Source organism: Chroicocephalus ridibundus, unplaced genomic scaffold (genome assembly GCF_963924245.1).
Source record: "Chroicocephalus ridibundus unplaced genomic scaffold, bChrRid1.1 SCAFFOLD_98, whole genome shotgun sequence".
In the NCBI taxonomy this organism is placed as follows: domain Eukaryota; kingdom Metazoa; phylum Chordata; class Aves; order Charadriiformes; family Laridae; genus Chroicocephalus; species Chroicocephalus ridibundus.
The window spans coordinates 502,264-525,737 of record NW_026961319.1 but is presented as its reverse complement, the minus strand read 5'-3'; the positions used below and the strand labels follow the sequence as shown (position 1 = coordinate 525,737).

General features: G+C 51.7%; 2 protein-coding genes across 2 annotated transcripts; both read left to right on the top strand.

Moving 5' to 3' along the window:
* The first annotated feature begins 8,647 nt into the window (after positions 1–8,647).
* On the top strand, positions 8,648–9,565 carry LOC134509323 (olfactory receptor 6E1-like). The gene has a single exon (XM_063321803.1). It carries the CDS (start codon positions 8,705–8,707, stop codon positions 9,563–9,565), a length of 861 nt encoding a protein of 286 aa, XP_063177873.1. The 5' UTR covers positions 8,648–8,704.
* Positions 9,566–21,421: 11,856 nt separating this feature from the next.
* On the top strand, positions 21,422–22,369 carry LOC134509342 (olfactory receptor 14J1-like). The gene has a single exon (XM_063321822.1). The coding sequence runs from the start codon at positions 21,422–21,424 to the stop codon at positions 22,367–22,369; it is 948 nt and encodes a 315-aa protein (XP_063177892.1).
* Positions 22,370–23,474: the final 1,105 nt, after the last annotated feature.

Genomic DNA, 23,474 nt, shown 5'->3' with positions numbered 1-23,474 from the left:
TGCTTTGAGCTTCAGGCAGTTGGAAGAATGCCCTGGTCTTTCAGCAGGCTAAGAATCTCTTCAGCCAAATCCTTCCATGTGTTTACATCTATCATATGCCATCCATCTCTCTCCCATACTTGGAGTGAGGTTATCCCTTTTGGACGGTGACCCTCACTGGAGGAGGTTCACCAGGTTGAAGAAGCCCACATCCCTCACCATCCCCACACAGGGCACGTGCTTTAAGCCCCAATCCACAAAAATAAGAAATTCTAACTGAACTCAAGAAAATAGGTTTTGGCATGAGGGGCACATGACCCTGGCACAGGCTGCCCTGAGAGGCTGTGGAGTGTCCTGTTGTGGAGATACTAAAAACCAGCCTGGACATCTTCTTAAGTGACCTGCTCTGGCTGACTCTCTCTAGGGCAGGGGGATTGAACTAGACGATCTCCAAAGATCCCTTTCAATCTACATGATTCTGTGAGGACATGGCAGTCCAGCAATGTCTCGGGTAGATGCTTGTGAGGTGCCTTCTGCCTGAGAACCCAACAGGCCAGCAGCAGGCCAAGGTCTGGCATGTTATTGTGAGGTCACCGCTGCTCTAAAAGCGGGCATCTGCTTTGGATGCTATTTTGGGGTCACCCTGTCTCTGCAGGTGGCAGGCCAACCCCAGGCTCAAGGCTGGGTTCGGTGCCTACGAGGTTGTTCCTCCATGAGTACCTGACAGGCCAGCAGCAGGCACATGGTGTGGATGTTGGTTATGAGGTCAGTGCTGCCACAACCTCTGATAGGCCAGAAACAGGCAGATCACTTTGATACTGGTTTGGAGGTCACCGCAAAGGTCTGAGTGCTTGATAGGCCAACACCAGCCTCATGGATGAGTTCGGTGCTTGGGAGATCACGTCTGCCTGAGTCCTTGATAGCCCCGCAGCAGGCGAATGGCCTGAATGCCAGTTGTGAGGGTGCTGCTGCTGCCTGAGGACCTGAGAGCCCATGAGCAAGCTCCTGGGTGTTTGAAGGCCTGTGTTCCAGAGCACCCCTTATGCCAGCAGAGGGTTGATGACCAGGCTTGGTTCCTGTGAGGTCCCAAGTACGCACATGCCAGCAGCATGGGTATGAATGCAACACACAGGATGGACCATGCCAGCATGTATGGAACATGCCAGCAGCTAGAGGTTGCTTCTGAGGTTATGGTTCCTCAGGCACGTGATTGTCCAGCAGCAGGCTCATGACTGGCGTCTGTGTTCGTGAGGTCATTTTCTTCTGAATACCTTTTTAGGCCAGGATGAGGCTTGTGGCTGTGTTTGGTGCCTGTGAGGTCTCTTCTTCCTGGAAACTTCCCTGGACTCTTCCGTAGGTGGTGGGACATCCACACTAGTGGTCCCAGGGATTCAGCCAGCTTTTGCCTTCTCAGCAGTGAAGTGTCTCAGCATTTCTCTTCCCTGGGTTGGGATTTCTGGACTCACTGGAGGGATTTCCCACAGAGCCAAGTTGCCTGGGTCCCTGACCCCAGTCCTGGATGGGGGTGGGCATGGTGAGTGTGTGATGCCCATCACTGTCTGGCAAGCTGGTATCGTCCATGCTATGGCAGCCATTGTATTTCCTGCAGCAGCAGGATCCCTTTCCACAAGTCCTGCAGAAGGAGTTGGAGATGAGTCCATGTCTTTGTGTGTCAAGGAGCAGAGTGTGAGGGTGGACAGACGTCAGTGAGTGTCGAACTGCCAGGGTGAGAGCAAGGTGGGGAAGGGAGATGGGTGTCTCCAGCCGGCAGGGAAGAAGAAGCAGCTGTGGGACAGCGTAGGACAAGCTGTGGTGGAGATGGCAAAGGGCACTGGCAAGGCTGGAAGTCACCAAGAGAACGCAAGTCTTTGTCCCCTGGGGCACAGCAATGGTCTCTGCCACCAAGGCCTGTGAGGAGACATGTTGTCCTAAGGCACTGGGGGGGCCTCCTGGCCTCCTTGCACACCCCCAGCAAGGCTGGGCACTGTCCCACCGGTGTCCTTCACTCAGCATCACACCCCCCACCTCCTGCTCTCATAAGATTCTGTAACATACAGGGCCACTCCTCCGCCTCTCCTTTGCCCTCTGTCCCTCCTGAAGAGCTTGTAGCCATCGATTCTGACACTCCAGTCGTGTGAAGGCATCCCACCATCCCTACAATCATCCTTAGCGACAGAACCAGTACGTAAAGCTTGATTACCTACCGAGCCATGGTTAACTTTAAATTCAATGATGGATGTCAGGGCTCGTGCACAGGTCAGGGATAACCCAAAGCTGCAGAATGGGAACCGCTCGCTCGAGTGGAAATAATTGGTGCCTCATTGCCTGTGGGAGGGAAGGGAGATTAAAAGTCCACCCAAACAAACTTCTCGCTGTTAGAGATGCGTCTCTGGAGCTCACAGCCAAAAGATGTTCACTGAGGGTAGTCGTGGCAGCTCGCCGCACAGAGCAATGTGCTACGGCTGGTTTGGGTACTAAATATCACCAATTTTGGGGTTCATTGATGTTGTGCTTTCCCATAGGTCGGACCCTGTCCTGAGGGGTTGCTGCCGCCTTGTGTGTCGGGCCCAGGGGACCATCAGCCCTCGTGATGGGGCATTTCTCATGTGTGGAGAAATTCTCTAACTCTGGGAGATTTGGGGGAGCGTGGAAATTCGAAGGGAAGAGTTGGGGGTGTGCAAGGATGGAGATGGCAAAGAAGGCTCAAGGACAGTCTCAGTGGAATGATTTTCATCTTGAGCAGTTTGTTTCTATCTTTCAGGCAGAACGGCCCAGCAAACACTGGGCAAATGGGGGACGAGGTAACCACAGTTGGGGAGTCGGTGGGAGGTTGGTGCAGCGCCTGGGCTGTGCAGCTCCTCACAGTTGACATTGACGTTCTCCCTGCCGCTTGGCCAATTCTTCTGATGTCAACAGTCGTTTTTTTTTGGCCAGAGGATACCCCCGTTTTGGCCAGAAATGCAACGAATTGCCCAGGAAAGCACTGGCTGTGCTTACATCATAAAGAGTGTTGCCAGCCTCCCGTGTTCTACACAACATTCCGACGCAGTTCTTGCTCAGTGGCCACAGCTCTTGCAGCTCACTGCTGCTCTGGGAGTGAACCTTGCCAGTTTGGTCAGGTTTTGAGAGAAGAAGGACAAACTTTCTTACCCAATGGGGCGCAAAAGGACTCTCGGGGCAGCACGGTGATGCCGGTGGTGCTGGGAAGGGACCGTGGAAGTTGTTAGAGGAGAGCTAGTCATGCTTTGCTGGGAAAGACGTAACTTATTTAGTGCAGCTCCTCACATCTCCCCTCTTCCTAAGTCTCTGCTGATCGTGCTGTACGTGTTTCAAACTTGCCTTCCTCACCTCCTCTTCCTTACGGTTTCAGGCGCCTCAACATCAGCAGACGTTTTCAGGCAGAGCTCCCAAACCTCCAGGACAGACCCCGTTTGGCCGAGGAGGAAGCGAGAGTATCTCTGGGGTAGAAGCCCTGGGGAGACATGGAGATGAACCTGGAAACGCAGGACAAACATTTCTCTAACACTTTTCTTACACAGTCACCCCTGGGATACTAGGGGTCAAAAATTCCTCATTTTCACAGCAGCTTTTTGGGTGTTCAGATTCTTTGCCTTCTTTTCTTGGCCGCCTTCCCCCCTGGTAGCGTTAGAGGGAAGGAGATGGCTCAGTTCTGGCAGGACAGTGACCAAATAATAACCGGTGGTGCTCTCGGCAGCATCCTCCATGAGAAATGGGCGTTTGTAGGGGTCGCACTTCATCTGCTCAAAGCCCCATCCAACCTGGTCTTGAACACCTCCAGGGATGGGGCCTCCAAAACTTCTGTGGGCAATGTGTTCTTTTCTGGGCTGCTCTCGATCTATTCTCCACCCAGCCTCTGTTTGTGCTTGGGATGATGTCCTCGTGCAGCTTCAAGCTTCAAACACTTTTGGTGGTGTTATCCTCCTTGCTTGGATTTGTCTTGTTTTAATACACTGATCTCTGGGGGATATTTTGTACTGTGTTTGTGTGCAAAGGTAATTGATGATAAAATAGGGGTGGGATGCAGTTAGAGGGACACGGGCGCGTGGTGCAAGTGTGGCTGCCCTGGGACCCTCTGCCCAGGCTGCAGCTGCAGCATCCGAGGGGCTCTGCTCTCCAGCAGGTCCTCTGTGACAGCGGCCAGTCCCAGGCATGTGCTTCAGAGACACTGCGTCCTCTGGAGGTACCGCTGGGCACTGATGGTCAGACAGCAGAACCCTGCCTGAAAACCTCAGAAATTTTTAGACGTGTTAACATGTATCAACTCGACCTCATCAGCTGAAAAAATTCAATACTTTAAATCAAATGTCATTGTTTTCCCATGAGATCAAAATGAGGAGTCTTCAGGATGTGTATCAATAGCAAGAGGAGAGCTATTGACCTTCCAAACCAGGAGAACTCTATTTGCATTTTTTCAGTGCTCCCTCTCAGGCTGTGCATTTAGTCTCCCTCATCTTTCACGTATTTCCACCTCTCCTAACTAAACTGACCATGTCTGAAGTCACCTTTCCAGAACTACATCTGCACAGAAGCACTTGCGATGGCTCTCAAGACTTCCCTTTCTCTTCTTCTTTGATCATTCAGACACCTCTCAACAATCCAGATGATGCTTTGAGCTTCAGGGAGTTAAAAGCTTGCCTATCATTCAGTAGTCTCTCTCATTCTGTCTTTAGCACAATCTTTAGGTGTGCTTAGTTGATAGTTTTTCATCTCTCTAAAATATTTCTTACTTGGTTATGCTTTGTGGAAGGTGAACCTCATTGGTGGCCCAAGGAACCCAGCTTCCCACAGGGCCAACTGATGAAGACCTCCCATAGATTCTGGACTTTCTCTTCACTGACAGAGAATTTGTCAGTTCAGAATATACAGCTTTGCCCATTTTTCCTCCCTTTTTTTAACTTGGCTTTTCTGGATTTAAACTTTTACGCCACTTTGAAACTGTTTGAAAAACTAGCTCAGCGTGTCTTTGGTGCTTCTCTCTAACCCAAACGAATACGCAGCACTAAAGTGGGTTTCCCTCCATGGAGCAGCTTTGCACAATGTCTGCTCCAAGAGGGGAAATATCTCAGACTGCAGCCGGAAATGGGTGAAGGTGTGGAGGAAAAATGTGTTGCTTCTGACACTATTTGATATGCATACAATAGAAAAAGGCAGGGAAGGCTAACCACCATGAAAGAAACAGGAAAACTGCCCATCAATGAAGCTCTGCAGAAGGAGGATGGAGCCGTACATAACATGAGGTGATATCATTGGGATCAGCACCTCGAGAAGACTTCTGTAGGGAAGACTTTCACCTGCTCTAGGTGACCCTGCTCTGGCAGGGGGGTTGGACTAGACAATCTCCAGAGGTCCCTTCCAACACCTATCATTCTGTGATTCCGTGACGTTGTAAGGGAGTACCCTGACTTCATGCAGCTAAAAAGCAGAGGCCTTGTAATGTGCTGAAGGGCTGGGGAGAAGTGCTCTGGGGTGAGAGAGGAAGCGTGGATGGCAGAGGGTTGGAGAGATTTGAGTTACAGAGATTTGAAGTCATCCTGTCAGGGTCTGAGCAGGGTGAACTTTGGAGAGGAGGAAAACTAAAGCAGCTCTCAAGGGTGTTTTGGAATTTGTGGTGCTATCACTAATATCAGAAAGAGGACAGTGCTGTAACCCAGCTGCAGCACTGTGTTAATGCAGAACTGGCTATTGAAAATCCAGTATTTCATTCACTTGGGCTCTTGGCTTTGGCATCTTTTCACTTTGACTCCACTCCTGACACCTCTCTCATGAACCCCATAAGAATGGAAGACTAAAGGAGAATTAGGCTCAGAGCTGGCTCCTTAGGGCGTTTGGCGTGTTAATGAGCTCTCTGGTGCTGAGTTCCTGCACTGCAGATCCTGAAAGACTGAGCAAGCCCCCGGAGAAGTAAAAGCCAGAAGCAAACCTCCAGGTTTCTGGGGGTGTTAGCAGGCCCTGCTGATCTCTGCCTCTGAAGAGACCGAGGAGGGAATGAGCAGACAAAGTTCCTGTCCCTGGGGGCTGGTGAAGCAGGAAAGGATGTCAGAGACACTTGCTACAGGAAGAAATTTAAACGTGGAAGTCATTGCGAAAGCCCTTGATTTGCTTCCCCAAGCAGGATGGCCAAGGCCTGACCCCCATCCTTTGGGGAGGGAGCTCCTTTCCCTCTTGGAATGCTCAGGGCTCTGTGTAATGTGTGAGTGTGTGAAGCCGGGTACTGGTCAGCAGGAGGACACTTTGCAGACTCTGTGGCCAAAAGCCATGCCCACCGCAGCTACACTGTCCCATGCCTCTGCCAGGTTCTTTAGCTCCAAAAAAAAGCTGTGGAGTTCTGCGGATTTGCCAGTTCCTGTGAGTCCCCTCCAACCTATTTGCTTTCTTCCAAAAGCCTTGTCAATGCTCATTTATCCCCCAAGATTTGCAAGCCCCAGACATGCTAGAATCCTCTATTTAGCTCCACAACCCAGCGCTGAAGTGCGTATCCTCCTCATTCTGCTGCCTCAGAGTGAAAATTCAACCTCTGACATTTCAGCATGACACCCCTTGCTATTTCAGGTCCTTCTCCGGCCTTTCACACGCTCATTGCTATGCACACACTGCTCGTTCCCTGCATGCCCATGTCTCTCACAAACCCTTCCTCTTCCCCTGCCGAGATGGGACTTCAAGAGGTTGGTGCATCCTCCACACCCATGGTCTGAGCTCACAGTCGTCTCAGGGAACCTGTGTCCGACTGCGGCCAGTGTTGTCCTGCCAGCTCAGGGTCTGAGTTCCATTTGAGCCCAAACCATTCCAGTTCCCGCTGCCTCCCTCTTCCCTCTGACACTGGCTACTGTGTGACACAACTGCTGTACAACTCCAGGCAGGATGGGCCAAAGAGTTTAATTAGCAAATTGGGACCTTTCCCCTTGCTGGAAATGTGAACTTGGCTCTCAATATTTATGTATTGAACTGCTTTGCCACTTTGAAACTGCCTCTCCGAAAAACTAGCCCAGCGTGGTTTTTTCTAGGTTTGTTTCTGTTCATTTTAACCCAAATGAACATGCAGCACTGAAATGAAATTCCATAGCATGGGAAGTGGGTTTCATAGAATCATAGAATCATAGTGGTGGAAGGGACCTCTGCAGATCATCTAGTCCAACCCCCCTGCCAGAGCAGGGTCACCCAGAGCAGGTTGCACAGGAACGCATCCAGGTGGGTTTTGAATGTCTCCAGAGTTGGAGACTCCCCCACCTCTCTGGGCAGCCTGTGGCAGGCCTCTGCCGCCCTCAAAGTCAAGAAGTTCTTCCTCATGTTTAGCTGGAACTTCCTATGCTCAAGTTTGTGCCCATTACCTCTTGTCCTGTCCCCGGGCACCACTGAAAAGAGCCTGGCCCCATCCTCCTTACGCACACCCTTTAATTATTTATAAGTGTTGATAAGGTCCCCCCTCAGCCGTCTTTTTTCCAGACTGAAGAGACCCAAATCCCTCAGCCTTTCTTCATAAGAGAGATGTTCCAGTCCCCTCAGCATCTTGGTAGCTCTCTGCTGCACCCTCTCCAGCAGTTCCCTGACCCTGTTGAACTGGGGAGCCCAGAACTGGACACAGTACTCCAGGTGCGGCCTCACCAAGGCAGAGTAGAGGGGGAGGATGATCTCCCGCCACCTGCTGGCCACGCTCTTCTTGATGCAGCCCAGGATGCCATTGGCCTTCTTGGCCACCAGGGCACATTGCTGGCTCATGGTCATCCTGTTGTCCACCTGGACTCCCAGGTCTCTTTCCACTGAGCATCTCTCCAGCAGGTCAGCCCCTAACCTGTCCTGGTGCAGGGGGTTATTCCTCCCGAGGTGCAGCACCCTACACTTGCCCTTGTTGAATCTCATAAGGTTCCTCTCTGTCCAGATCTCCAACCTGTCCAGGTCTCTCTGGGTGGCGGCACAGCCTTCCGGTGTGTCAGGCACCCCCCCCCAGCTTTGTGTCATCGGTAAACTTGCTGAGGGTGCACTCTATCCCCTCATCCAGGTCATTGATGAATACATAGAAGAGGACTGGAGCCAGTACTGACCCCTGGGGAACACCACTCGTCACTGACCTCCAACTAGACCCTGTGCCCCTAATCATGACCCTCTGAGCTCTGTCTTCCAACCAGTTATCTGTCCACCTTACTGTCCATTCATCAAGCCCACTCTTCCTAAGCTTCCCTATGAGGATGCTGTGGGAGACTGTGTTGAACGCCTTACTCAAGTCAAGGTAGACCACATCTACCACCCTCCCCTCATCTATCCATCCAGTCATGCCATCATAGAAGGCTTTCAGATTAGTCAGACATGATTTCCCCTTGGTCAATCCATGTTGAGTACTTCTGATAGCTTTCTTTTCCTCCACATGCCTTGAGATGACGCCCAGAACGAGCTGTTCCATCATCTTTCCAGGGATGGAGGTGAGGCTGACTGGCTTGTAGTTCCCCGGCTCCTCCTTCTTGCCTTTTGTTAAAACTGGAGTGACGTTGGCTTTCCTCCAGTCCTCAGGCACCTCGCCTGTTCTCCAGGACCTTTCAAAGATGATGGAGAGCGGCCCAGCAATGCCTTCCCCCAGCTCCTTCAGCACTCTCGGGTGCATCCCATCGGGGCCCATGGACTTGTGAATATCTAATTGATCTAATTAGATTAGATTGATCAAAGACTACAGCTATTTCTCTCTCTGGTCCTTCTGCTCGTATACCTGACAACAGTGATGGGGAACGCAACCATCATTTTCCTTGTGCGCGTGGGTCACCGCCTGCAACCCCCCCTGTACTTTTTCATCAGCAATCTGTCCTTCCTGGAAATCTGGTTTACATCTTCCACAAGCACCAAATTGCTTGTGATCCTGGGTTCTGGTAGGAGAACAATCTCACTAAGCAGCTGCTTTGCCCAATCCTATTTCTGTTTTGCCCTGGGCACTACAGAGATTGTTCTACTTGTTGTCTTGTCCTTTGACCGCTACATTGCCATCTGCCAGCCTTTGCGTAATGCTGCCATCATGAAGCCTCAGCTCTGCATCCACCTGGTTGTTGCTGCTTGGGTCATGGGCACCACACTCTTGAGTTACTCTCTGGTCCTCCTCTACAAGCTGACCTTCTGGGGCTCAAACAAGATCCACCATTTGTTTTGCGACAGCTCCCCCTTGTTCAAATTGTCCTGCTCTGACACCAGCCTGCTTGGGAAAATGGACTCTAATTTATTATCATTTGTCATGCTGGGTTCCTTATGTTTAACTCTGGCATTTTACACAGGCGTCCTTTTCTGTATTCTACACCTTCCAGGAGCCTCTGGGAGGAAAAAAGCTTTCACTACATGTTCTTCCCATCTCACCACCTTGGCCATTGCCTATGCGTGCTGCATTGCTCTCTATGTGCATCCTTCAGAACACGTTTCCTCGCAGGCAAACGGAATGGTGGCTTTGCTAAACACTGTCCTGTACCCATTCTTAAATCCATTCATCTACAGTCTAAGAAACAAGACCGTGATACTGGCCCGGAATGAAGCCATTGCCCGTGCAACAATAAAGCTTTTTGCCTTATCACGATGCATTTCTGGACAGCAATTCCCATGATCTGCTATCAAATGTTAATGCCCTGCCCATCTGCTCCCAGACCCATCACAGGAGAACTGCCTGGAACCCATCTCCAGAAACCAAGAAGAGCACAAAGGCACAGTGGCAGATGGGAACCCAAATTACAGGCTCCTGAGGAATGAACACCTTGTCCCACTTATTATGGGAAGTTTAGGGGAGGACACGACCAGTCTGTCCTGTCTCCTCATTAAACTTAATTTCTATTGCTTTTCCATGTCAGTTAATCTTCTGTGTGAATGTGTGAGCACGGTGGTGTGAGTGCAGCAGCCGGAACAGGACCAGGAGGTCAGACAGCCCGTATGCCATTAGTGCCAGAACCAGAGAGACTGGAGGGACTGGACTTAAGAGTTCATGTGCGTGTGTGTGAGTGTGACTGGGGTGGTCTGTACCAGCATCTGGAATGGAGCTGTGGCTGCAACTGGGTAGGCTGGTATCCAGGGGCTGAGTTTCCAAGCAGAGCTTCTGGACGGATCCACCCTCTACAGGTGTATATATAGAATAGAATAGAATAGAATAGAATAGAATAGAATAGAATAGAATAGAATAGAATAGAATAGAATCGTTCAGTTGGAAGGGACCTACAATGATCATCTAGTCCAAATACCTGAGCACTTCAGGGCTGACCAAAAGAAAAATCATGTTATTTAGGGCATTCTCCAAACACCTTTTAAACACCGATGGGCCTCTTAAACACAAGGCGTCGAGCACCTCTCTCGGAAGCCTGTTCCAGTGTTTGACCACCCTTTAGAGAAAGAATTGCTGCCTTCTGTCCAGTCTAAACCTCTCCTGACAAAGCGTCCCATGCGTCCTATCACTGGGCATGAGGAAGAAGAGCTCAGCACCTCCCTCTCTACTTCCCCTCCTCAGGACCCTGTAGAGAGCAATGAGGTCGCCCCTCAGCCTTCTTTTCTCTAAACTGAACAAACCCAGAGTCCTCAGCCGCTCCTCACAGGACATGCCTTCCAGCCCTTTCCCCAGCTTTGTTGCCCTCCTCTGGACACATTTGGGTACCTTCACAGCCTTCTTACATTGTGGGGCCCAGAACTGCACACAGAGCTCAAGGTAGAGGTCGCATCAGCGCTGAATACAGTGGGATAACCACCAGCTGCTTATACCGTGTGTGACGCACCCCAGGATGCAGTTTGCCCCCGTGGCTGCCAGGGCACACTGCTGACTCCCATCGAGCCTGCTGTCGACCAGCGCCCCCAGATCCCTCTCTGCAGGGCTGCTTTCTAGCCACTCCTCTGCCAGTCTGTATTGTGTCCAGCATTATTTCATCCCAGGTGCAGAATGCAGCCTTTGTTCTTGTTTAACATGGTGGGAGTTACCTCCTTTGGGTCATGGATACAGGTGCTAAACTGAACAGGGCCCAGGAGAGCTTCCTGTGCTGCCCCATAGTCCCCCAGTATGTCCCCGTGGCCTCCAGGTAGGGTATGAGCCCTTCACCATTGCTCTCCCAGCCTCATCATCCAACTGGTGTTTTACCATCCGTTTGTCTGCCCTTCCAGACTGTACTCTCCTAACTTGAGTACAAGAGAGATCATGTCAAAAATCTTGCTGAAGTTGAAGTGAACGACATCCACTCTTCTCCCCTCATGCACAAACGACGTTACTCGCTCCTTGAAAGTCCAGGCTTCTGCTTTTGGACATGGTCTTCTCTCTTAGGTGCCCAGGAATATCACCCAAGAGATATCGATGGTTTGCTCCTCACCAAACTGAGCTGGTACAGCCTGTAGTTCCCGGGGTTGCCCTTTTGGTTTCTTTCAGAGTTGGGTGCAACATTGGCTTGTCCTCTCTCACGAGAGACCTCTACCAGGCCCATGACATGTCAAAAAGGATATTCCACAGAAATCTCAATCTTCCCCTGTAACTTCATTACCACTATTCTGCCTGTTATACGGTGTACTTAATTTCTCTATTCTATCATATGTTTTCACCTGTCCTGATACAATGACCACTTCTAAAGTCATCTTTTCTGGTGCAGACTGTCTAGACAAAGGCCTTTTCAGTTATACTCCCGTTTTCTCCTTCTCTTACTCTTTGTTCATTCAGGTTCCTGTCACCCATCCAGCTGCTGCTTCGAGCTTCATGTAGGTAAAAGTTTCCCTGTCCTTCAGTCTAATTGTCTCCTGTGGCCAACTCTTTATACCTATCTGTTTGTACCTGTTTCTCATAAGATTATCCCTCGTAGAAAAGCAACCTCATTAGAGGCAGCCTGTACTTGGCATATGGCTGCAGAGGGTGTTTTGGTGTTTATCAAACATGATTATTCTTTACTTTTCTTTGCTTGCAAAGTGGAAAAATCCTTCTGTGCCTGGGTGCAGCCGGGTCTCTAGGGAGATCGGGTGGGAGCTGGTGCAATGGAGCTGTAACATCCAGCTGCAGAGATCAGTGGAGAAGTCTGATGGAAGGACAAGTGATGTAAATCCCAGCTGGCCAATGAGAGAGATGGTGGGGTTGTGGGGGTGAGGAGCAAGGATGTCCATACAGTGTCACCTCAAGGGACTGCTTTTCCTAGCCATCCAGACCTCCTGAGGAGACCCTCTGGATCAATATCAATTGCAGAAGACTTCCATCATCCCTTCTCTAAACTGAAAAATAAATTTAAAATAGTAATAATAAAAAAAAAATTATTAGGTTCTCTTTGAAATCTTCCTTCTTAACTACATTATGAAAAAAACTCCAATTAGCTGTAGAAGTACTGAAGACTTGAAAGAAATTGAAGGAAGAGAAAAAGCTCGTTAGGGCTTTCTGTACTTTAATGAGCCCCGTGGTGGATTTAGCTCTGAGGCCATGAACCTCAGATACTGAGAGAAGATTGAAAAACTGCTCAAGAAGTCAGAAGCAAAACTCAAAGTACATGGAAGCATTAATGGGCCCCACTGAGGGCCAGTGGTGACAAAGTCTCCCCATGGACTCGTTAGAGGAGATAGCTGGAGGTTGTGATTGCAGGAAGGCAAAGGCACAGTGCAGGTGGCTGCAATGAAGAGAAAACTGTTCCTTTGTTTGATGAAGCAGCAAGGCCAAACCTGACCCTCAGGCCCTGGGAAGGCAGATCCTGCCCCTCAGGTGTGGCTCAGGGCTCTTCCTGGGGGCAGTGGGGTGTGAGGGTGAGCAAGGCCAAGTGTAGGGAAACTGTGCAACACCTAAAGGCTCCCCCATGTGATGGTGAAGAAGAAACCAAGTCCAGAGCCTCAAAATAAAGTTTCTTCTGGTGGGCCTCGGTGGCAGAGGCAACTGCCATAGCCAAGGGGAGAAAGACCTTGGTGCTGTTGGGCTTTTTAGCCTTGCCAGGGCCCTGGGCCATCTCTGCTGCAGGCTGACCATCACTGTCCCATGCCTGCACCTCTTTCCTTGCAGGCTGCAGACACCCATGATGCTTTCCCACATCGTTCTCACCCCGGCATTTCCATATCTGTACTGATGTCTCTCCACTCTCACCGCCTGTTCCTTGAAACACAAAGCCATGGGCTGATCCAGACTCCCTCTGGGTGACCTCTTGCACCACAGTACAACCATTTGAGTGAGATTTCTTTTTCCTCACATGCAGTCCGAACCCTCCAAGCTGCACTTTGTTGAGGTTTCCTTCTCTTCCCCCTACCAGGAAAAGCTCCACCATCTCTGAAGCCACCCTTCAAGCAGGTGCAGGCTACTGCTAGAGAGCCCTGGGCCTCCACTTCAAAAGGTACAGAAGCCCAGCTCCCTCAGCTTCTCCACACAGGCCCCAAACCCACCCTGGCCAATGACCTTTGGAGCTTCTCCAGTTCCTCCTCCTTCCTTCAGAACAGAGCGCCCCACACACAGACACATGAGTCCAGACGTGGCCACACCAGTGCTGGGTCAAGGGGGCTGATAAATGCCTTGTCTGGGTGGCCGTGTGCCCCCTAATGCAGCCCTGTGTGCAGCTAGTCCAATTCACGATCCGCATGTGCCACTGGCTAAAGTTGCATCCCTCGTAATGCCCAGGCCCTTCTCCTCGGGGTCAGTCCTCGGCCAGTCAGGTCACAGCATGCCCTCATCTGTGGGGTAATCCTGCCCCCAGGAAAGGCCTGGCCAATTCTCCTTGTAAAACTATGCGAGCTTTCTATTTGCTGAATCCCAGAGTTTTTCAGGGTCCCCCAGGAATGAAGCTCCATTGGGCCAGTCGTTCATGTGTGCGTGCAGATGGCTCTCCCTGACACGTGGTGACAAGATAACAGCATGAGGAATCGCAGGACACTACTGTGTCCTGTGATATAAAAGGTAGGCACTTGATCAATGCCATTGTTCACCAAGGTGATTCCCATGGTGAAAAGCTCAGAAACTCCAAATGGAAGTACAAAGGAAGCCAAACGAGGACCATGGAGGAAAGGGTAAATAGAGGTGGGCTATTTGCATGGGAGGGTACAAGGATGGTCAAGGGGAAGAACTTGTGAGTGGGAAAAGAGTGAAAAAGAAATGGTGAAGCAATGGAAAGGATCAGGGCTGTTTGCAGCCCTGCACCTGAGTAACTATGCCTGGAGTGGGACAAGAAAGTCCCAGATCATCTGACGGGATTTTCTGGTTGACTTCTGAGATCACCAGGAACCTGACTGATTTCCCTCCCCTCAGGAAGAAAAGATGGTGGATTGAAACACAGAATCATTCACGCGCGGGAAGGAAGATGAGGAGATCGCTAGACCACCCTCCTGCTCACAGCAGGGCCAACTATGGGCTCAGACCAGGTTGCTCAGGGCTTCCTCCATTTTGGGATTAAAAAGCTCCAAGGGTGGAGATGACACAAGCTCTCTGGGAAATCTTCTCCAGTGTTTGCCTGTCTTGACAGGGAGAGAGGTTTGCCCATTTGTTTCAGCTGATGCCATTGGCCCTCATCCTCCCATCACCCACAATAGTGAAGAGCCTGGATGGATTTTCATGGTGACAGCCAAGAAGATGTGGGAAGGCTGATATTAGGTCTCCCCAAAGCCTTCTCTTCTCCAGGCTTTGCACCTTTGCAGCAAAGATGGCCAATGGCTTTCCGGGTTGCGCTAGGAAGACCACTGCCAGCAGGTCGATGGAGGTGATCCTTCCTCTCTACTCAGCCCTGCTACAATTTATCTTGCTCATTTCCCTCAGTGTTTTCTACCCGACTACCTTCACTTAGAGGTAGCCGTAGGGCTTCAGGTTACTGGTTGTGAATAGCGTAAAGGCCTCTCATGAATGTGTTCACAGTCAGTGTCACAGAAGTCTAAACATCATCTGAACAGGTCTTAGCTCTTCAAACCTTCCAACCCCTACTGTTCTGTGATGCTGTGATTCTTTGATTCCACTGTCATTGCCCAGAGGGGCTACCACAGATGTAGACTGCTCCAGTGCAGGTATTTATATTTAGGCCGATCAATGATGTTGTTGCTTTAGTGTTTCTTTGTTGTGGTACATGCTGCTGTTGTTAGTGAAATCACACAAACGCTTGAAGGACAATGGCAGGGTTACCACCTTGGTGGCCCTCCAGTGAGCTGGTTCCTGTTTGCCCTTGTCTCACTGTCACTGGGCAGGGTGTGGTGTAAAAGGTGCTGAGCAGAGCAGCATAATCACTTCTTCTGGCTGTGCTCCTGCTCATACAGCCCCAGATGCTGTTGGCCGCCTTTGCTGCTGGCTCTTGTTTGGCCTGATAAAATTCAAGGAGCCCCAGGGCCATTTCCACAGAGCTGCTGCCCAGCCACACAAAATGATCCAAAATGGATCAGAGCAGCCCTGCTCTGACATCAGCCTGGTCTCTCATCATCCTTGGATTCATCCCATCTGGTCCAATGGACGACCAAAGGTTGACCTTACCCATGTAGACCCTGACTTGATCTGCATCCACTGCTGGATTTTACGTGGGGTTCTTCCCCTTACGCACATGGAACTGGGAGACCTTGCTGGTGGAGATGCGGGCCAAGAGTACCTCGTACCTATCTACACCTACTCTTTGCAAATTCAGCCGTTACCACACATTGTCTTTCTTTATTGTTTCACAGCTCCTGAAGGAATAACTGCTCATTGTTGTGCCCTTCAAGTCCCTTGCAAGTGTCAACTCTACGGGAGTTGTGGCTTTTCTAAAACCAACCATATTCCTCAAGTCCTCCTTTGCTTTCATCCTTGAAGCCTCTTTTTGAATGCTTCCTTTTTTCTATGTCGCTTCCCCGTGAGTGTCTTGTTTCCCCCAGCTCTTCTTCTGATAGCTCTGCTTGCTGTCCTGACTATGGGTATGACCACACTCTGTGACCACACTCTGGTACGTGAAAGACACTGTCCTTGCAGACCACTGTACTGCAGACCCTCTGCTGCCCTTCTGTGCTGCTCACACGGGCTCCCCACAAAAAAGTCACAAGACTAGGCCAAAGTCTGCTCCTCTGAGATCTTTCATCTGCATTCTTCTATTATGCTTCTCCTTGGGAGGTGAGACCCCGCTATTTCATGGTCACGACACCCAAGGCTAGCACTGGTTTTACTTGAAAAACCAACTTTCCACTAGTTGAAAATGCCCATGGTATCGACATCCTTTGATTCAGGCATACTGTGATAATCATTGGCATGCCCAAAACTGGACAGAAAAGAAGCCTCATGAAGTTCAGCAAAGGGAAACGCAAGCCCTGGACACAGGGAGAAATAGTCCCCTGCACCGGTACAGGTTGGGGGCTGAGTGACTGAGAGCTTCTCAACACTTTGGCAGAGCAGTACCTTTGGTGTTCTGGTAGAGCAGCAGCTGACCGAGAGCCAGCAGTGTGCCCTTGCAGCAAAGCAGGCCCACAGCCTCCTGGGCTGCGTTAGGAAGAGCGGTGCCAGCAGGTCGTGGGAAGTGATCCTTCCTCTCTACTCAACACTGGTGACACACTTCTGAGGTGGTCAATAATTTACATTTACTTCCTTAACTGTTCCTCAAGAAGGAACTCCGTGTCCTTGTGCCCTTGAAGTCCAGGGGAGCTCTGGCTTTTCTAAAACCTCCCTTATTTCTAAATTCCTCCTTTGTTTTAATCCTTCCTCAGCCTCTCATATGCTTCCTTTTCCTATGGAGCTTTCCCAAGGTGAGACGCCACTATTTCCCAGGTGAGACCCCACTATTTCATGGTCACGACAGCCAAGGTTGACACTGGTTTTGACATCCATGTTCAGTTCTTCCTTCTTTGAGAGTACAAGATGCAGATGGGTATCACCATTGCAGACCAACCTGGCAGCTGTGCCTTGACCAAGACCTTCCAGGACCCTCCAGGACTGTTTGCATGCTGCTGTGGTCCCTTTCCACTGAATGCCAGGACAATTACAGTCTACAAGGGGACTTTAATAGGTTCTTTGTCTCCCACCACAATGTCACCCTTATTAGTCTCTCCTCAGACACTCACCCACCAGGGCTCACCCAACTTCTTCATCCCAGAGAGGAGCTCCACACATCTCAGCAGCTCCTTCACACAGAGGACACATCCCTCCTGACCTTCCTGGACTCCTGATCATCCTGACCCCACCCAAGACAGCAGCCCAGGCATGTGAGCTGTCCCAACACCCCTCAGCTGTTTTTCCCTCCAAGTGGAAGGAAGAGGTTGCCCACACAGCTCCAGCTCCTCCTCTCTGGGCCCCAGGCTGAAGGCATCAGGGGCATGGCTGGGCTGCAGCACCTCAGCTGTGGCACAGTTGGGTTGAGAGTAGAACCCTGCTTCCAAGGCCCCCTCAACTGTGCAAAGGCTTTGCTTCAGAGCAGAGACATGCTGGAGTCTAAGGCAGATGGCTGTGTGAAGAAGAAATGAAGTGCCCACCAAGAGGGCAAACGATGCTCACCCCAATGTCAAAGAGAAACAGAGCTGGGCTGTGTAGTGTGAGCAGGAGAGGGCTTTGCTGTCTGTTGTGTCTCTGCAGCCCTGAGGGCCTGTGCTGGAGGTGAAGCTGATCTCAGGAAGGAAGAGATGATGTTGACAATGTCCATGGTGTGGACAACCTGTGATTCAAGCCCACTGTGAAAATCACTGCCCTGATCCATGATTGTATCATCAAGGGGATGGGTTAAACCCATAGGGGAGAGAAGAACCAGCAGAGTCTGAGAGTGAAGGAACACGCGTGGAGACCCTGGTGTGATGTGCTGGGTTTTCATGCCCTGCCCGGCATCTACCGTAAAGAGAAGGGACAGCCCTTGCGTCAGTGCAGTGGTGGGATTCAGTCAGTGGCCCAAAGGCAGCGCCCCTGTCTGAGATGCCCTGGGGGATGCCTGTCCCACAGCTAGTCTGGATGGGGACGGGGTTCCTGTACAGGACCTGTGCTGTCCATGTCAGCTGCGTGCAGTTGTGCTGGAGAGCCCTGGCACCTCCCAGAGCACCACAGGCCTGAATGTGTCAGTTAAATGAAGATTCAGCTGCCCTGAGTTAGGTTAGGCAATGAGGGGATGCACATGAGACTGCTGCTAGAATGGGAGAGACTCAGCTGTCCCTGTGCCACATGACTCCATTTGGTGAGCTGAATCCCTCTATGGGCTGTCCTGGACATAAGGAAGAGTTACAGGTTCCCTTGTCCTACGTGTCGGCACCTTCTGTCATTGAAGTTGGCCAAAGGAATTTCCCACCATCCTCCAGGAAGATGCCCCCAGAGGTCATCCTGTCTCTATGAATTGCTCCACCAGAGCTAGAGCTTGCAGTGACCAGCATGCATCTTGGTCACATCTGGCACCTGATATATCACCGCTTATCTGTACCTGAACATATCCCTCTGGCCCAGCCTATACATTCCTTAGCAAGGGAGCTGAGACAAGGAGCTCACCTGCAGGAGCCTATTTTGGGCACATGTGAACTGATGCAAAAGGAATCCCACCTTCTGGGTGTTTGAGGTGTGCCTGGGATGGAGCTAACTCCTCTTTTATCCCAGAGGACTACAAAGGCAGGATGAGGTCCCTCCATTGACTCAGATGAATCCCTTCCATCAGAAACGGTAAAGGAGATTCCTTCCTGGTATTGTCTGGGTGTCCTGTCTAACATTAAAAAGAAAAAGCTATTTTTGGACCTCAGTACCTCTCTGATTGAGAAATGCAAATGTTGGAACAAAATGTCTTTTTGCAATGGGAGAAATAACACTGCAGGAAAGTGTCTCTGCCCAGCTGAGGCAGGGAACAGCAGGGATTACATCAGCAGGTTCCCCTGGAGCCCCAGGGACACCTGGAGGGAGCCCCGAGGGGGCAGAGAAAGGGCTGCCTTGGGCTGGTCCTCTGCTGCTGAGCTGGGCTGGGCTCCTGGCATGGAGGGAGCTGATGGCAAGCGGGCAGCGCTGCAGAGAGACAGCTCTGCCCAGGAGCAGCTCCTCTGCCAAGCGCAGCAGGGCTGAGGGCACTGCCTGCAGGCAGCGAGGGCAGAGGAGGGAGGCAGAGAGGGTGTAAAGGCAGTCTGGGGTGGGAGGAGAGAGGAGAGCTCAGCTGCAGAAAAATCTTCCCAGCCCTGAACAGGGTAAGTCTCTGGCTGCAGGGCAATGCAGCTGCGGTTCCTGGAATGATCTCCTGAAGCTGGCACATCCCACAGCCTCTGGGATCTATCAGGAGGTCTCTCAGAGGTTCTCCAACATAGAGAAAAAGGACTTGCTTTGGAGCAGGGCTTCCCCATGGCTCTGTCAAAGGGACAGGGCACATCAGCTGCCTTCACCCGGGGATGGCTGCAGAGTGTGAAGGTGGGTGTGCAGCCAGGGGTCTGTCCTTCAGAGCAGGGTCCCTGCACCCAAGGGTGCTTTGTGCTGTGGCAGGGACTTATCTCCCGTCAGGATCAGCCCTCGGTTTCCCTGAGGAGCTCCCAGCAGCAGTGCGGGGAGAAGGTGTGGGTGGAAGAGGCAACTCCTGGCAGGAGAGTGTCCTGCTGTCAAGGGGGTGCTGCGTGGGTCAGGGCTGCTCTCAGCTGCACTTCACCCCCAGGACATTTCTGAGGGCACTTTTCAAGGGGAAGCTCAAGGCAGGAATTACGTTACAGATAAGGAGCTTTCCTGCGTTTGTGTTTTTATTTTCCTAGTGAGAGGGTGGGGAGGTAGAGAAAGGGATAAATGTACAGGGAGCTCTGAAGTTGGAAGAAGTCAGTGAGACTCCTGAGCTGTAGCTTTGAGTGGTCAGTAGGTCTGCCAGGAACCTCCTGGAGTGCCTTCAGCCACTCCTCTGCCCATGGGCAGCACCAGCATCAGCTCTGCTGGACCCATCGGGGTTGTTCTGACCTGCCCTTTTCCACCTGCAAACAGGAACATGAACCCAGGCAGTGCCCAGCAAACAGGCAGGTTTCTGTGGGGCCAAGGGGAGTGCACAGGGGTTGGGATGGGGTCTGTGAGAGCTGACAGGGAAAAGACAGGGGACAGGGAAACACCTCCCAGGAGGAAAATATCCCGGCAGCAGGGATAGGGTCAGGGAATGAGAGAAAAGAGAAACCAGAAATGCTGTGGGAGGAAGGATTCAGAAAACTCCATATGATCCCCTCCAATGCGGACCCCTTCCCCTGAGCAAGCCCCCTCGCCTCCTCTCCCACCCAGCAAAGCCTCAGCCCTCAGGGCTCTGTGGTTCAAGGCATGACCCTCCTGTGAAGCCAGAGCTCCAGCAGAGCCGTGCTGCAGCTCTCTAACCATGTGCCGTGTGTCCATTTTTCTCTCCAGAGCACAGGGGCTGAGAGAACTGGCCCAGCAAAGTTCATGCTGGGGAGGTGACGGGCACAGCAGGGTAGGGGTAACGCTGTCCTGAGTGCCCGGCTGTCTCTGCCCTGGCCTCTCTCAGCCAGACCATCACTGCGTTTTCCCTTGTTTCTCCACTTGTCTGTGATATTGTAATTGTCCTCTTGTTCTCTCAGCCAGGCTCTCTGGGGATGGGAGTTGCAGCAGCCGAGTCAGGCACCGGTCTTGTGAGTCCATCCCATAAAGTGTCTCCATGGAAATGAAGTGTCCAAGCTCTCCTCTATCATGTGGGGCTGTGAGCAATGCAGTCTCTATCATCCCCTGAGGAAGGAGATGACTTTCCCTTTCTGACATACCATCACTAGGACACTTGGGTATCTCCTTGGGGTGTCCTTCCAAGCACTGAGCTGCCCTCCAGGATGCCAGTCTGTCCTGGAGCATCCTGCTGTTACCTGAATGCCCTGTGGAGAAGCGCAGAGACGCTACGACCAAGGAAACGCTGCTGGGTTTGTGAAAGGAGCCATGTGTGTCCTTGGCGAGAAGTGGGGTGCTGAGACCTTGAGAAAGGGTGAGACACTGAGCTCTCGGCAGTGGGTTTCTCTGCTCTCAGCAGTGCCTGGTGTCTTTCCATGTCAACACGCGAGTGTGATTCCCCTCTGTCTCAGAAAGGCACAAGCAGAGGGCAGCTGGGAACAAGACAGAGGGACAGACCAGCTCCCCTCTCTCTGCACTAACCCTCAGACAATCCCCTTGCCTGGCAGGACTCCCTTTGCTGTCCCTGAATGCAGCAGAAATGGTGAGGGTTTCTGAAATGCAAGAGAATCTCCAGCTGAGACGGGAGAGAGCTGTAGAAGAACCTCTCTCCAACACTTGCAACTGTGGTTTCATGGCAATGGGAGTGCAGAGACTGACAAGCCCTTTGTCCATGAGGAGAGGTTTATCTGACAAATTGGAACACCAGGACTGCCCACCCCATTCCCACGAATCTGCTGCTGCAGAGCAGGGCTGACTCCTGGGCAGCCAGCGGGCAGAGGTCCCGCTCCTCCTGGCACAGTCGGCCAGAAACAGTCTGAGCTCCAGCCACAGAGCTGAATGAAGATCTGATAGAAGTGGAAAAGCAGTGCAGAGTGTGAAGTATGACAAATGGTATTGATTTTGCTCAGAGAAGTCTCCCTTAACTTCTCACTGTTCTTTCCTCCTTGTTCAGTGCTCCACACCCAGAGGCAGCACATGTCCAACAGCAGCTCCATCAGCCAGTTCCTCCTCCTGGCATTCGCAGACACACGGGAGCTGCAGCTCTTGCACTTCGGGCTCTTCCTGGGCATCTACCTGGCTGCCCTCATCATCACCGCCATCGCCTGTGACCACCGCCTCCACACCCCCATGTACTTCTTCCTCCTCAACCTCTCTGTTCTTGACCTGGGCTCCCTGTCCACCACTGTCCCCAAAGCCATGGCTAATTCCCTCTGGGACAACAGGGCCATTTCATACCCAGGATGTGCTGCTCAGGCCTTTGTCTTTCTCTTCTTCATTGTAGGGGACTATTGTTTTCTCACCGTCATGTCCTATGACCGCTACGTTGCCATCTGCAAACCCCTGCACTACGGGACCCTGATGGGCAGCAGAGCTTGTGTCCACATGGCAGCAGCTGCCTGGGGCAGTGGGTTTCTCAATGCTCTGCTGCACACGGCCAGTACATTTTCCCTGCCCCTCTGCCAGGGCAATGCTCTCGACCAGTTCTTCTGTGAAATCCCCAAAATCCTCCAGCTTTCCTCTTCAGAGTCAGAGTCCCTCAGGGAAGTTGGGCTTATTGTGGTTAGTGCTTTTGTTGTTTTTGTTTGCTTTGTTTCCATCGTGCTGTCCTATGTGCAGATCTTCAGGGCCGTGCTGAGGATCCCCTCTCAGCAGGGACGGCACAAAGCCTTTTCCACGTGCCTCCCTCACCTGGCCGTGGTCTCCCTGTTTGTCAGCACTGGCATCTTTGCCTACCTGAAGCCCCCCTCCATCTCCTCCCCAGTTCTCGATCTGGTGGTGGCAGTGCTGTACTCAGTGGTTCCTCCAGCAGTGAACCCCCTCATCTACAGCGTGAGGAACCAGGAGCTCAAGGGTGCCCTGAGGAAGGTGATTTCATGGACTTTTTTCAATACTGATAAACTTCCCATCTTTCTACGCAAGTGACTCCCACACCAGGCCCATGCTTTGTTTTAGTATCATGCTTGTTATTCCTATTTGGGGTTTTATGTTTGTAGAGCAATATTTCGATTTCACGTACTTGATCTGAAGCTTGAACCTCCTCTGTCTCACCTGGAACCCATGTAGAAAAGTTTCTGTGTAACACTGGGCCCAGGCTGACTCCCTCAAAGCACCTCTGTCATAAAAAGGCATCTTTCCTGCGCACTTTCCTGCGCACTGTTTTTTCAAAGGTCGTTCAGGATCAGGCCCAAGCTGTTGCATGCCAAAAGGGCCCATTACTCCATGGTCCCAAAAGAAACAAGCTCATTGTCCTGTTGTGACCTGTTAGAGGGTTGGATTTAGGACTCACCTCTTGGTGCCTAGTGACAGTGGAGATGGTGAATGGCCACTGGGGTCCAGACCCAGTTCTTTCCCACATGCGACAGGGCAGAAGACATCTTCCAGGAGGGGAATCTGCAGCTGCCTGGATATCCCAGGGGATCTCCATGGACAGCGTGTGCCTGGGGTGTGACGGGAGCTCCACAAAGCGTGGAATCACACAAAAGTGAAGTGCTAATTCCAGGTTTTGCCGGGGAAATGAGGACTCTGCAATCACAGGAGAGTCAGTGGGAACCCAGCTGGCACAGGGGAGAGAGACTGGGGAGACGCAGGAGCTGGCTGAGGAGCTGCAGGGCTAGGACTGTCATGCTGTCCTGGAGCGTGGGGCTGGTGGGGACAGAGAAGGGGTAAATACACTTGGTGTGCTGATGCACAATGTGAATGTAGAGAGCCAGAGAGTGAGTGGCCTGTGTTTCCTCCTGCCCTTGGGTCCAGGTAAAAAGCCCTGGGACTGATGGGGAGCCTGAACCTCCCTCTCTGCCCCCCAGCAGCTGCTGTGTCCTTCAGGGGGCTGGGGCTGTGCTGTGAGTGACCAGAGCTCTGCAGCACCCTGTGGTGGGCATTGCCGTGGGGCCAGCCCAGACTGGGCCATTGTGCTGGGGAGAGGGGAGGAGGAGAATTAGGGATTGCTGGGGAGGTGTTGGGCTGGGGTGGAATGTGCCCAGGAGAGGAAAGCGCCAGCGGAGAGCTCAGCCGTGTGAGTTTGCAGGGT

What these genes read in the sequence shown, in the direction of transcription:
- LOC134509342 (XM_063321822.1), top strand. Translation starts at nt 21,422, where the DNA reads ATGTCCAACAGCAGCTCCATCAGCCAGTTCCTCCTCCTGGCATTCGCA.
- LOC134509323 (XM_063321803.1), top strand. Translation starts at nt 8,705, where the DNA reads ATGGGGAACGCAACCATCATTTTCCTTGTGCGCGTGGGTCACCGCCTG.